The following is a 14,913-nucleotide window of genomic DNA, read 5'->3' as shown; positions in this document are numbered from 1 at the left end:
TCCAATTATGGTATGTTTCTCAGACTTTGTCATTCAGATTTGCATCCAAGACTTTAAAGAGAGGTAGAATGTTAATTAGTGAGCTGGAGCTGGGAGCAGTGAGATGAGTGGACTGAGACCAAACTACCTGATGAAGGCTTGCAGCAGCTGTGAGACCATAGAGGTCATTTGGCTCAGATAAGCCACAGCATCCTGTGGGGGTGGAGGACCTCCGACTGGCAAAGAACTCTGTCTGGTGTGAGGGTCAAAGGCCAAAGCTTTGAACACTTCCAAGCTGCAATAATGACAGAAAAAATGACCTGCCGTGTCAGAATAACTCATTTGACTTGTTTTGTTTTGTTGTTGTAAGTGTATGAGGGGCTTTTGCAGACTTTATGTGAAGAACACAGCAGGACACCATCGTGTACTGTATGCTATGTTGCAAAATACAGGTGAACAAAGATTACTCGAGCTTACTCTGCTAAGGCTTCAACACTGGGACAAATGTATTTCCATTTTGTTCTAGAAGGCTGGATTTGGATGTAATTTAAATGCTTTTGTTACACTAAAATGTTACATAATAAACCCCAACCTAATAAATGAGATTAAACAGATCTAATCACATCCAATTGGTTTTGCTATGCTAAATTTAAATGGCCTAAAACTTGGTATGAAATTACACATTTAAGACACACAATTATCCGGTAATACAATTTTAAAGGTTTAAAACATTGTATTTTATTTTTAAAATGCAAACACAGTAAAAAGTCAAATATGTTATTTATATATACACTGAAAGCTCCAGGCAAACAAATATATGTATATGATGCTTACTTTTGATTGTATTTTTTGCCCAATGGAGCCTGTGCATAAAAAAGTAAAACTGCTTACTATGCTCACCTTATTTGACAAACATTACACCAGATGTTCTCAAACATGGCCCAGACTTCATTGTGAATGACATGCGAGGTAGGGAGTTGTTTGGCTTCTTCATCCTCATTCATGACAACATCACTGCTGACAACTGATTTAGCCTAGACAAAAGAAAAGGTGAATCATAAGCGCTTGTTTCTTGGTTATCAACAAAGGAGAATCATTTCATGCCTCAAGCAGACCTTATGTTTCAGCTTATTGAGAATATTGTCCATTGCAGTAAGGGCCCTGGGAACAAGGCTTGAACTTTCACCAAATTCCTTTACAAACTCCTTAGCTTCTTGGAGTGTTCGCAGTGTTGAACTACGGTCCCTTGATTGTCCTGAGAAAATACATACAGAATATCTGAAATCAGATCATCCACATGGAGGCAATCAAGCCATTGTGTGTGCTTAAATGGGCTAAAAACTATTTGGTCTGTAGTCCTACATGTAGAATGAAAAACAAATAGATGATTTTCCAGTTACTAGCATTGTGGAAAGGGAGGAAAACAGAGGGGATGCGCTCTTGTTGACATAATACAGTGGAACCTTGATTTACAAACCCCTCTATATGCAAACATTTCGAGATACAAACTTTTAAATCAGGCCAAATATGCCTCTGTGTGCGAACAATGTCTCTGTGGATGAACGCTTTATTTATTTTAAAAAAATGTATTTAGCCTTTATTTAACCAGGTAAAATCCCATTGAGATCAAAGATCTCTTTTCCAAGGGAGACCTGGCCAAGAGAGCAGCAGCAAGGTTACATTAAAAACAGTAAACAACACATAAAACATCAAATTTACAACATTAAAACTTGCTCACATGACACATGTGCATACAGACAAGGTAGACTGCAATCCTTTCACAGAAGCTTTAAACTCATTTAATGTAACAAAGGTTTGAAGTTGAAGATTCGATTGTAGGTTATTCCAAGCCTTCGGTGCTGAAAACCTAAATGCTTTCTTGCCCAGTTCAGTTCTTACTTTGGGGACGACAAATTGCAGAACATTCATTGAACGAAGATTGTGACATCCTTGTTTCTTTGTTAAAAAACAAGAAAAATGAGATGGAGTGATACCCAGAATGGTTTTGTAGATGAACACATACCAGTGATTGAGGCGTCGAGCACATAAAGATGATATTTAGGTGCCTTCAGGCATGAAAGCAAGGCGAAACTTTGTCAGGAGGCAGAGCCTTACACTTCACTTGCTGTGTTGGAGAACTCACGTATCATATGTGCCTTTTCTTTGTTTTTCCGCCTTTTGGATAAGTTCTGTCCATTTTGCTAACTCAATAGGAGTCCCAAAAACTCAACAGACCAGCATGGCAAGTAGGGAACCGCTGTGGATGTTTAAAAAAAAAAGGCTATTTGCAAGGAGTATATATTCATGGCACTCACAAGCATAAGTTTTAGTTGTGATGAAGCTGGTCTTTTCTTGGAAAATATGTCAGATAAAATTATATCACAGCAGAGGAGAAGACAATATCTCTTCTCTCTTTCTAGAGCGGCCTCTTGCTCTTCCAAAGCATAAACACACAGATGCGTACGGCTCTCCTCTCTCCCTCCCCGTTTTCCCCCCTCCCTCTGTTTGCTCCTCTCGTCAGTTCTCTGTCGTTGTTAATGTGTGTGTATTTTACTTCTTTAAAATGTTATTTATTGTAGCAATATGGTTGTTGAAGTAAAGGATTTTTGTGATTTTGTTTGTGAGAGGGCACCATAGTGACTTATGTGTAGCAGGTCTTGGCAGAGCAGAGCATACAGCAGCTTGATGTTGTTATTTTAACTTTTGTATTGCTTGTATTCCGACAAGTGATTTCTTCCTGGAAGTGAAAACAGGTTATGGTCAACCAAGCGAAGATGGCTGTTGTACAGCAAGCAGCACATGCACAATCGGAGTACACAAGGGGCCTATATCTTCCTATATCTTCCTGCAAAGAGCAGATACAAGTAAAACATCGACAAACCCCGTTTCCATATGAGTTGAGAAATTGTGTTAGATGTAAATATAAACAGCATACAATGATTTGCAAATCATTTTCAACCCATATTCAGTTGAATATGCTACAAAGACAACATATTTGATGTTAAAACTGATAAACTTTTTTTTTTGTGCAAATAATCATTAACTTTAGAATTTGATGCCAGCAACACGTGACAAAGAAGTTGGGAAAGGTGGCAATAAATACTGATAAAGTTGAGGAATGCTCATCAAACACTTATTTGGAACATCCCACAGGTGTGCAGGCTAATTGGGAACAGGTGGGTGCCATGATTGGGTATAAAAACAGCTTCCCAAAAAATGCTCAGTCTTTCACAAGAAAGAATGGGGCGAGGTACACCCCTTTGTCCACAACAGCGTGAGCAAATAGTCAAACAGTTTAAGAACGTTTCTCAAAGTGCAATTGCAAGAAATTTAGGGATTTCAACATCTACGGTCCATAATATCATCAAAAGGTTCAGAGAATCTGGAGAAATCACTCCACATAAGCGGCATGGCCGGAAACCAACATTGAATGACCGTGACATTCGATCCCTCAGACGGCACTGTATCAAAAACCGACATCCATCTCTAAAGGATATCACCACATGGGCTCAGGAACACTTCAGAAAACCACTGTCACTAAATACAGTTGGTCGCTACATCTGTAAGTGCAAGTTAAAGCTCTATTATGCAAAGCGAAAGCCATTTATCATCAACATCCAGAAACGCCGCCGGCTTCTCTGGGCCCGAGATCATCTAAGATGGACTCATGCAAAGTGGAAAAGTGTTCTGTGGTCTGACGAGTCCACATTTCAAATTGTTTTTGGAAATATTCGACATCGTGTCATCCGGACCAAAGGGGAAGCGAACCATCCAGACTGTTATCGACGCAAAGTTCAAAAGCCAGCATCTGTGATGGTATGGGGGTACATTAGTGCCCAGGGCATGGGTAACTTACACATCTGTGAAGGCACCATTAATGCTAAAAGATACATACAGGTTTTGGAACAACATATGCTGCCATCTAAGCGCCGTCTTTTTCATGGACGCCCCTGCTTATTTCAGCAAGACAATGCCAAGCCACATTCAGCACGTGTTGCAACAGCGTGGCTTCGTAAAAAAAGAGTGCGGGTACTTTCCTGGACCGCCTGCAGTCCAGACCTGTCTCTCATCGAAAATGTGTGGCGCATTATGAAGCGTAAAATACGACAACAGAGACCCCGGACTGTTGAATGACTGAAGCTCCACATAAAACAAGAATGGGAAAGAATTCCACATTCAAAGCTTCAACAATTAGTTTCCTCAGTTCCCAATCGTTTATTGAGTGTTGTTAAAAGAAAAGGTGAAGTAACACAGTGGTGAACATGCCCTTTCCCAACTACTTTGGCACGTGTTGCAGCCATGAAATTCTAAGTTAATTATTATTTGCAAAAAAAAACAACGTTTATGAGTTTGAACATCAAATATCTTGTCTTTGTAGTGCATTTAATTGAATATGGGTTGAAAAGGATTTGCAAATCATTGTTTTACGTTTATATTTACATCTAACACAATTTCCCAACTCATATGGAAACAGGGTTTGTAAATATGCAATGGAATAGATCGCTATACTTTATAAAATAATATTTTTAGAGTAAGAAAGGATTATTCGTCGGTGGAGTTCCCAAACATAGTGAACTATTGTGTGCTCTAGACGCCATTCTACATGACAAAACAGATAACATTTGGAAAAGCATGGAGGTCTACAACTTCTTTGTGTGTGGCTGGGTCAAAGACATTAGTATCAATATTCTCCCGGCTAAATCATGCATCGTTTTTGCTCGGGTAATGTTGCATTTCATGATTTAACTTCATGTGTACAGCCATGTTTGTCGCCTGCCTTTGCTGTTACACGCACCGTGAACGAGTATGCGTGTTTTTCCCGTGTTTATCAAAATATAACTACTAATGTCAACATTTCTTCACTCATGCATTCTTTATTTATGATTGCTGCCTTTGGTAAAAGCTTAACTCTTTCAGATCTTGCTCACATTTGATTTATTTTATTTAGACTCAACAAGTTGGTGCTTTACCGAACAGAGCAAACATTTGTTTTAAGAAATACAAATAATATCAAGATAATAATTAAATAGTGAAACACTAAACATTAAAAGTATATCAAACAAACCTTTAACGAAGTGATCACTCAAACTTGTGCATTCTTCAGCTAGTGTGAGCTGCATGCTTTTCTCGTGTCTTTCATAAAAACTTGGCACTCTTCCGCCCTTCTTGATTACTTGTCGAGGAACTCTCAAGAAACTTTTATCCTTTTCACGATTTAAATGGTTAGTATGGTCGAAAAAGACACAAGCATAGGGCAATTTTCTTCGAGACAGGCTAAATGGCGCCTAGTACCCTTTGAGAACATACACTGGCTTGACCACCACGCGTATTCAATGAGCCGGACGTGACGTCATTTTAAATCCAAGCAATTACACAGATTTTTATGTTTTTTTTATATACAGTACTGTATATCACTTTATATTGTGTTCCAAGTATACAAACCTTCACTAAAATACAGACTTTTGTCAAGGCTGTAACCATTATTCATATTTACATTGTTTCTTAAGGGAAACTCTCCTTCACTACACAAACTTTTCTATTTACGAACAATGTTCAAGAACCAAATAAGTTCGTACATCGAGGTTGCACAGTATGTCTTAATAACTTTCTAAAACAAATAGAGGCAATGCTTTCACACAGAGCTTACAAGAAGTTGAAAAATGCAGCTTACAGCAGAAATGTGACTGAAGAACTGATTTCCAATTTGGCCACCAGGGTCTTCGATGTCAGATTTGTAACATGGCTGTCTGTTTATTTAAGTCGCATGTCAAAATAAAAGTGTGTATGTACACAAAAGCGCACTAATGTCAAAATAAAGGCATAAACAAAATGCACTATAGAAAATAGAGGGCAGAACACTCCCTGCCTGGCATCTGTGGAGATGCCATATAAAAGCACATCTGTACCACCTAAAGGCCTACTGAAATAAAATTTTTTTTATTTAAACGGGGATAACAGATCCATTCTATGTGTCATACTTGATCATTTCGCGATATTGCCATATTTTTGCTGAAAGGATTTAGTATAGAACAACGACGATAAAGTTCGCAACTTTTGGTCTCCGATAAAAAAAAAGCCTTGCCCCTACCGGAAGTAGCGTGACGACACCGGAGGAAGGACTGCTCACATTTTCCTATTGTTTACACCAGCAGCGAGAGAGATTCGGACCGAGAAAGCGACGATTACCCCATTAATTTGAGCGAGGATGAAAGATTTGTGGATGAGGAACGTGAAAGTGAAGGACTAGCGTGCAGTGCAGGACGTATCGTTTTTCGCTCTGACCGTAACTTAGATACAAGGGCTCATTGGATTCCACACTTTCTCCTTTTTCTATTGTGGATCACTGATTTGTATTTTAAACCACCTCAGATACTATATCCTCTTGAAAATGAGAGTCGAGAATGCGAAATGGATATTCACAGTGACTTTTATCTCCACGACAATACATCGGCAAAACACTTTAGCTACAGAGCTAACGTGATAGCATCGGGCTCAAATGCAGATAGAAACAAAAGAAATAAACCCCTGACTGGAAGGATAGACAGAAAATCAACATTACTATTAAACCCTGGACATGTAAATACACGGTTAATGCTTTCCAGCTTGGCGAAGATTAACAATGCTGTTGCTAACGGCGCCATTGAAGCTAACTTAGCAACGGGACCTCACAGAGCTATGATAAAAACATTAGCGGTCCACCTACGCCAGCCAGCCCTCATCTGCTCATTAACACCCGTGCTCACCTGCGTTCCAGCGATCGACGGAAGGACGAAGGACTTCACCCGATCATCCGTGCGGTCGGCGGCTAGCGTCGGCTAGCGCGTCTGCTATCCAAGTAAGTCCTCCTGGTTGTGTTGCTACAGCCAGCCGCTAATACACCGATCCCACCTACAACTTTCTTCTTTGCAGTCTCCATTGTTCATTAAACAAATTGCAAAAGATTCACCAACACAGATGTCCGGAATACTGTGGAATTTTGAGATGAAAACAAAGCTTTTTGTATTGGATTCAATGGGCTCCGAATACTTCCGCTTCAACTGTTGACGTCACGCGCAAACGTCATCATATCGAAACGTTTTCAGCCGGAAGTTTGCCGGGAAATTTAAAATTGCACTTTATAAGTCAACCCGGCCGTATTGGCATGTGTTGCAATGTTAAGATTTCATCATTGATATATAAACTATCAGACTGCGTGGTCGGTAGTAGTGTGTTTCAGTAGGCCTTTAAGTTACTTTGGAGTACTAAATAATCTCCTTTCTTTTTTTCTAATTTTAGAAGCAGGGTGATCTCCGACAGGCCTTATGAATAAACGTTTTGCTTGAACCTTGCTTGGTCATCGTGAGCTCAACTTTGCGAACACTTCCGTTGCACCTGGGCAAGATGATGGTAATCATAGTCATTGATCAGTCGTTTCTTGCTGCATTGGTGTGATGTTTGGGCATGCTTTTTGTCACTTGTTCCTGACCTGAAGTATCTGCAGTTATTCACTCCATTGTGCTTGTTGCCTGGCACATTTCCCACACAGATGCACTGTGAGAGAGGCAAGTGAGGCTGAGGCACTTCATGCCTCGTGACTAAGGGTAATTTAATTAGATATAGTAAAGGGATTGAGAGCCAGAACAAGAAGTGGTGCAGAGGGCGACTCAGCAGTATACTGACACATATTGGAGTGTCCTGTTTTAGCAGGTGACCTAATTCTATCTGTAGTTCCGGGGAGATCTGGCGCAGTGCAGGGCAGAAAACGTCATTCCTCAGCAGAGAGGCTTTTAGCATGGGATGACTCAGACATTTTCCTCCTGTTCAATCAGAAGGCAGTCGGGTGTGTGTGAGCAATCAAACGCGTCATCTCCTCTATTTTGTGAATATTGCAGATGGGACCAACGCCTCAGAAAATGAATTCAATAGAATTTATATTTGTTTATACAGTATAACGATAAAATGTTCTTATGAATGAAATGTTGTAGTGCCATCCCATTCATCCATTTTCTACCGCTTGTCCCTTTCAGGGTAGCAGGGGGTGCTAGAGCCTATCTTAGCTGAATATATATTATTCAAATTAGGTATGATTTTTTTATTTGTTGGAAAAGTTAAGGATGTATAACATTTTTGAACGCTAATATGCTCCCAGCCACCACATGAAGATTTATATATTTCAAATACCTATACATTTAAGAGCCAAATGAGACGTCCATACCTCGTTTGAAGAAGTCAATGAGATTTAAAACTGTTTGCAACATTGGCCGTGGGACAATGAAGCCAAACACTGCCCTCCAGTGCTTTTTAAAACAATGGAGGACGTCTAGAAAATTCCAAGGAGGCTTCAGGTAGACAATCTATTGAAAGGAAAGAAACCATTAATTAAATATTTGTGTTGAACAATATAATAAGCACAAATGTGTGTTTCGATTCTAAAATTTTAAGATACCAAGCATATTTCATTTGGGGTGTGGGGAGGAATAAAAATACATCACTATCTTACCTCTTGCCACATATCATCATAAGCAGCTTTCATCTCCTTCTCAAGCACATTGGACAGCACCTCCTGCAGGCAGTCTTCAAGCTCAGAAACACATCTGTTTATTTTCTCATTTTCTTCTTCTTCTGCACTCTGCCTTTTGCTCTCTGTAATTATATGCATCTACATGAGTGGAGGAACAAGACTTGCAGACAATCACAAGGACAGAAGCTATGCTTACTGTATATGCACGTAGTATACTAAACCGGATAGAAATAATTGAACATACACAGTATACATTAAAGTTTTAGGATAACCGGCTATTAAAACTGTGGTTATGGTTTTAATTCATTTTGAACATGCATACAGTTAAATGGTACAGCACATATTTCCAATTTCGAAAAGGAGTAAAAAGAAGTTTCATAGCCATTTCTAACACACTTGTTTGTTCACTTCCTGTGTTCAAATTGTAACACAAACACATTAAAAAAATAAATAATCAATAAAGTTCTCATGAACGAATCATTGTTTATAAGTTGTGATTCACATAATGGGAAGAATAAGATTACCAGTATCTAATTTTTCAGTCAGGTCCAAGATGATTATCACGATTCATATTAGTTCATTGTTTGACTTATTTGCCTAATCTATTCCATAATTTAACTTCATATACTAACAAACTAAATAATTGAATAAAGCATTCAAAAAATATTCCCTTAAGCAGCATTTCTCCTCATAGGTAAGAAGAATTGTTTAACATTTTTGGGAAGCAGGTTATAGTTTGCTTTGTGCATAATTTTAACTGTTAACTGTATGGAATGCCCTACCGGTAACAGCTAGAGATGCTACCTCACTTAAAACTAATTTGTATACGCTAACCTTTGAATAGACCCCTTTTTAGACCAGTTGATCGTATGTCTCTCTTTTCTGCTCTGCCCCCCTCTCCTGCGGAGAGGGGTTATCAGGTGACCACAGATCAGCCTCCACAGAGCTGTTCAAAGTCGGGACCCAGGATGGACCACTCCTCTTTGCATCAGTTGGTGACGTCTCTGTGCTGTTGACTTGTCTCCATTAAGAATGTCAATGACTTCACTATAAAAGTGGGTGACATGAAGATTCTGGCGGGAACTCTCGTTCAACCCTTTTTCGACTACGCATGCACCTCCTGGTACCCTAGCACCTCCAAAACCCTCAAATCTACACTCCAAACATCCCAGAACAAGCTAGTGAGGTTACTTTTAGACCTCCACCCCAGATCACACCTCACCCCAACCCACTTCTCCAAAGTGGGCTGGCTCAGGGTGGAGGACAGAGTAAAACAACTTGCACTGAGCCTAGTCTATAAAATCCGCTACACCTCCCTGATACCGAAGTACATGTCAAACTACTTCCTCAACGTAAATGACCGCCATAACCATAACACCAGACGGAGCTCCACTAACCACGTTAAACCCAGATTCCGATCTAACAAAGGTCTTAACTCATTCTCTTTATATGCCACATCAATGTGGAATGCACTCCCAGCAGGTGTAAAAGAAAGGGCATCTCTATCCTCCTTCAAAACCGCACTAAAACAACACCTCCAGGCAACTTCAACCCTAAACTAACACCCTCCCTTCCACATCATACCTCTTCGGATTGTAAATAATCAAATGTAAATAATCAAATGTAGACACTTTTTCTTATACTTTCTGATCTCTCTCTCTGTGTCCACTACCTGCTGTACATATCCTACCAAGTCAGTCCCTACACTGTTCCAATGTCCATTTCTCTGATGATGCAATTGTTGATGACTGAAGTGTTGATACCAACCAATCCTAACCCCCCCCTCCATATCCCACACCCCGGATTGTAAATAATGTAAATAATTCATTGTATATACTCTGATGATTATCTTATGTGATGACTGTATTATGAAAATAGTATATATCTGTATCATGAATCAATTTAAGTGGACCCCGACTTAAACAAGTTGAAAAACGTATTCGGGTGTTACCATTTAGTGGTCAATTGTACGGAATATGTACTTCACTGTGCAATCTACTAATAAAAGTTTCAATCAATCAATCAATCAATCAAGATGATCCCCTGCTAGCCTCCCAATGGACTGGACTTTCACATGAAGTCGGGACCCGGTGTGGACCACTCCTTATGCATCCGTCTGTGATGTCTCTGCGCCCGACGTGTCTACATGCTAGAGGATCCCCTGCTGGCCCCACTATGGACTGGACTCTCACATTATTAACCGAATCCACTCGGCATCCATTGCACCGGTCACCCAGAGGGCTGGGGGGGTCCCCACATCTGCGGTCCCTTCCAAGGTTTCTCGTTGTTCCCATTGGGTTTAGTTTTTTCTTGCCCTGATGTGGGATCTGAGCCGTCGTCGTTGTGGCTTGTGCAGCCCTTTGAGACATTTGTGATTAAGGGCTGTATAAGTACACTTTGATTGATTCATTGATTGAATTGCATACCGTTCTATTAGTTAGATCTTATTATTAATTGGGGCAAATGCTTTTGTTAAGTCCATGAACACTGCAGTAGAACACTTTTTACCATCTACTGCATTGGTAATTTCCTCTGTTATTTCAATTCATGTCATCGATGTTGAGATGTTTGCTCTGTATCTGTATTAGTTGTTCGCATGCAATCCACTTTTATTTATGAATTTGTCACATCTGTTGTAAAATAACTTAAAGGACATACAATTAGGGACGGCGTGGCGAAGTTGGTAGAGTGGCTGTGCCAGCAATCGGAGTGTTGCTGGTTACTGGGGTTCAATTCCCACCTTCTACCTTTCTAGTCACGTCCGTTGTGTCCTTGGGCAAGACACTTCACCCTTTGCCTCTGATGGCTGCTGGTTAGCGCCTTGCATGGCAGCTCCCGCCATCAGTGTGTGAATGTGTGTGTGAATGGGTAAATGTGGAAATAGTGTCAAAGCGCTTTGAGTACCTTGAAGGTAGAAAAGCGCTATACAAGTATAACCCATTTATCATTATTTACAATTATAAGAACACATGAAGCTTGTCTGGGGGAAACGTTGTCCATTCATCTAGAAGGATGTTTATGCAGTCAGAGATCATTGATAATGCACGGACAATCACTTTTTAGTTTTTAGTTTAATTTATTTCATCATAAAAAGTGTGTTTAACAGGCGAGGTTAGGGTTATTGCCTTCTCCCAGACCAAACTCATCCTTTATGGATAAACATGTCTTTATGGACCTTGCTTTATGGAACAGGGTAACAGTCTTGCTGGAACAGAAAATGGGCTTTGTTTTAAGTTTTACCAAAATATGTCAAACTTATTACCCCAAGTGACTTTGGGTAATATAGAGCAAATGCATGAAATTGTGGCAATGGCTGTAAAGAAAACTGTGGGGCAAAAAAATCCCCAGTACATTTTATTAATAGACTTGTTATGAAGTTAAAAAAGTATAGACTAAGAAGACAATCTTATCTTATTTCCTGTTCTTTATAAGAAATACTTTCTTACCTTTCTCCCTAAGACTTGAAGAAAGACTTGCTCTGTCATGAGTACAAGGAAGAGGTGGTGTAAAACTCCTTGGCATGGTTGAGGTCATTGGGAGGTCATTTTGAGGAAGCCCCTGGAGTAGAATGCTTTGTTGGTGGTTATGGTCTTGCCTTGCTTTCCCAACCTCTGCCTCCAGGTCAGTTTTACTCAGAGCCTTGACGCCACTGAGGACAGCTTTACTGCATAGATTTTTATCATTTCTACAACAGAAAGGTAAAGGGATGGAAAAGGGTGTGCATGTTAATAGAAATCTAAGGATGTGGATAGTGATAACTTTCAATAAAGGTTTTCGGTATAGTGGAACCCCCATAATTTGCAAGAGGTTTTACAATTCTCACTTCAACCGAATATAACTTTGCATATTTTGGGCTACATTGGATTGGTTTTAGCATCTTTAATGCACAGAATGTGTCAAAGCAGTCTAGCATCGTTCAATTTGTCTAAATGAAGCTCTCTGTGGAAAAGGTTTGGACACTCCTGATCTAAAAGATAAACTCAGAAAGTGTTTTTTTTCTTCAGCTTCTTAATGTTATCTGTAATGCCAACAAATGGAAATGAAGGTTGAATATAATGTAGCAGTAGTGTACTGTAGGGGACATGTCTCTGTCCTGTCGGCTCAGTTTGGCCAGGGTGAACTCTTTCCACGCTAACCCATGAAGCTAAACAGGAAAAGTGGAAGAAAAGTGGTTAAAAAAAAAAAAAAAGAATAATTGCATGAATTGAAACTGTGACCTATTTGCTTAAAACAAAGGTCATTACGATTTCAGGGTTTAATGAAAACCTTGACAATTAAGCCACGTCAGTCCGATTGAATTTCATGCTAAAATAATCAATCAAAGAAAAGGAGAAATCATAATAAAGAATGTAATATAATAAAACAAAGGCCATCCATATGCTAATATGACCAAAACATGCTGAGGCACAGGATTCCAAGCTCTATTCTGTCCCATTGACTCTGTCTGGCCTTTCTCTCATGCCAAACTGGAACAATCTGCCTGAAGCCACTCACAGTCACATGTGTGCGTACTATCTTCAGAGGACACAGGCTGCAGAAGCAGCAGTAGCACTTGGGGGAGGGGGAACTCACGTGCACAGGATGAGAGCACTGCCTGGGTACAGACTCTGGTACTGGAGGCAGCACTGCAGCACTTTGTCATCATTATTCTCAGCCATCAGACTGTCTGAAGACAGTGACGCAGACAAATTGACAGGAGACAAGAAGCGAGATATTTGATCAAATTGCAGGCATGTGATAAAGCATTTTGAAAATTTGCAACACGGAACAAGTGTTCTAAATTCAATAGTCTGATGACGGTTGGAGTTAGAGAACAAAATAAAGATACAGATTTTACTTCAGAAGTCACTATGCTCTCATATACACTTCTGATCCAAATCTTCAAACCATTTGAAAAATTGCTAAATAATGTGTACTGTTGGATATTAAGAAGGCTCGAAATAGAGCTTTAAAAAGAAGAAATAGGAGTAAGATACAGAAAATGAGCATAAGTGAAGCGATTTATATATATATAGTGATTTTTTTCTAGTGACTCAAAGCACTTTATATTGAGAAACCTATTACTGTATCTATATTTTAAGCTATATTTACATCAGTGTGTCTGGTACTGAAATCAATGTGGGTGAAGTGTCTTGCCCAAGGGCAGAACAACAGTGACTAGGATGGCAAAAGAAGGATTATATGGTGAACATTTATTACAAACAATTTTGCTGGTATCGGAAGCTCATCAGCTGATCAAAACCTTAAGACTATTAAACAGAAACACTATGTGGAAAAAGGGACTTGTAGTTCCACCATTCTCGATGATCACTTAAGTTAAAGTACCAATGATTGTCACACACACACTAGGTGTGGCGAAATTTGTCAAAATGGTGTCCTAGTCATGATGCAGGCAAGTGTTTCAGGAAGGCAGTAGGGGAACATTCCTCCAACAGGTAAATACAGTATGTCTTTCACAAAGGGCATCCACTGTCTAGAACTAATGTCTATTTTTGTAAACTTCCCTTGACATTCATGTTCTCAATTGGAGTTGTATTAGGGGCACATGCAGGATGGTGCAAAAGATAGATGCTATTCCCCTGGAAGAAGTCCTTCTTCGGCCGCAATGGGGTATATTTGAGAGGCTTTGCTTATGGAGCTTAATAATTCTACCATGTAAAGACAAAGATGTTTTGCTTTTTCCATCAGAAAGTCATGACAATCAGTACGTTTCCATGCACTAAATGAGTCTGATTTCTCCGATTTTCACACCCACAGTACATGAGAAGTCCCAGTTCCCATGTTCTATCTCTAATGCGACTGTTGGCCATACGGTGTGTGCCTCTCGTATACTAGGGGGTGATTGAGGTCATTTCACCTTGTTAAGCTACATGGTAATATGAGTAAAGGAAGACAATGCTACAAAATAGATCCAGTGTTTCCCACACATTCATTTATTTGTGGCGGCCCGCCACGAAAGAATTACATCCGCCACAAATAAAAATAAAAAATAAAAATAAAAATATATATATATATATATTTTTTTTTTTGTCCTGTCCAGCTTCTCAGACAAATCATATAGTTGATGTAGATGCCCAAATAGGCTGTTCAGATTTACTTTACAAAAGAGAAGTGTAGGATACTTCTCTTGTTGCCTTATTTGTATTTGACCACTACTGTTTTCTGTTTATTTGTTACTGACTGTGGCAGGACACCTCTGCATCTGTTTCACTTTATGTTGCTGGTAAATAATATGGTTGTAGTAGTAGGCTAAAGTTAAATTATTTAGTATGCACTAATTAAAGGGGCAGAGATTTAAGAGACATTTTAGCTTTTATATTTTATAAGATATATTTTTTGTAGGATCCACAATTAATAAATATATTTCAGTGAATAACTTATTGTTCAAATCTGTATATAAATATGTACATAAAGTGTTGTAATTATATTGTAAA

At 39.3% G+C, this 14,913-nt stretch overlaps 1 protein-coding gene across 1 annotated transcript in view; it reads right to left on the bottom strand.

The window, feature by feature from the left end:
* Positions 1-14,913, bottom strand: part of swt1 (SWT1 RNA endoribonuclease homolog) — a 64,511-nt gene that overhangs the window by 41,019 nt on the left and 8,579 nt on the right. Inside the window, exons 8-14 of the mRNA XM_062028313.1 lie at positions 13,052-13,145; positions 11,926-12,164; positions 8,459-8,601; positions 8,174-8,312; positions 1,095-1,234; positions 880-1,013; positions 128-274 (exon numbers count right to left, since the gene is read on the bottom strand). Of these exons, the coding sequence (XP_061884297.1) occupies positions 128-274; positions 880-1,013; positions 1,095-1,234; positions 8,174-8,312; positions 8,459-8,601; positions 11,926-12,164; positions 13,052-13,145 (1,036 nt within the window). The remainder of the gene's footprint in view (positions 1-127; positions 275-879; positions 1,014-1,094; positions 1,235-8,173; positions 8,313-8,458; positions 8,602-11,925; positions 12,165-13,051; positions 13,146-14,913) is intronic.

The sequence above is a fragment of the Entelurus aequoreus genome, linkage group LG19 (genome assembly GCF_033978785.1).
Source record: "Entelurus aequoreus isolate RoL-2023_Sb linkage group LG19, RoL_Eaeq_v1.1, whole genome shotgun sequence".
Lineage (NCBI taxonomy): Eukaryota > Metazoa > Chordata > Actinopteri > Syngnathiformes > Syngnathidae > Entelurus > Entelurus aequoreus.
Note: the sequence above shows the minus strand (reverse complement) of the source record. Positions and strands in the feature narration are given on the sequence as shown.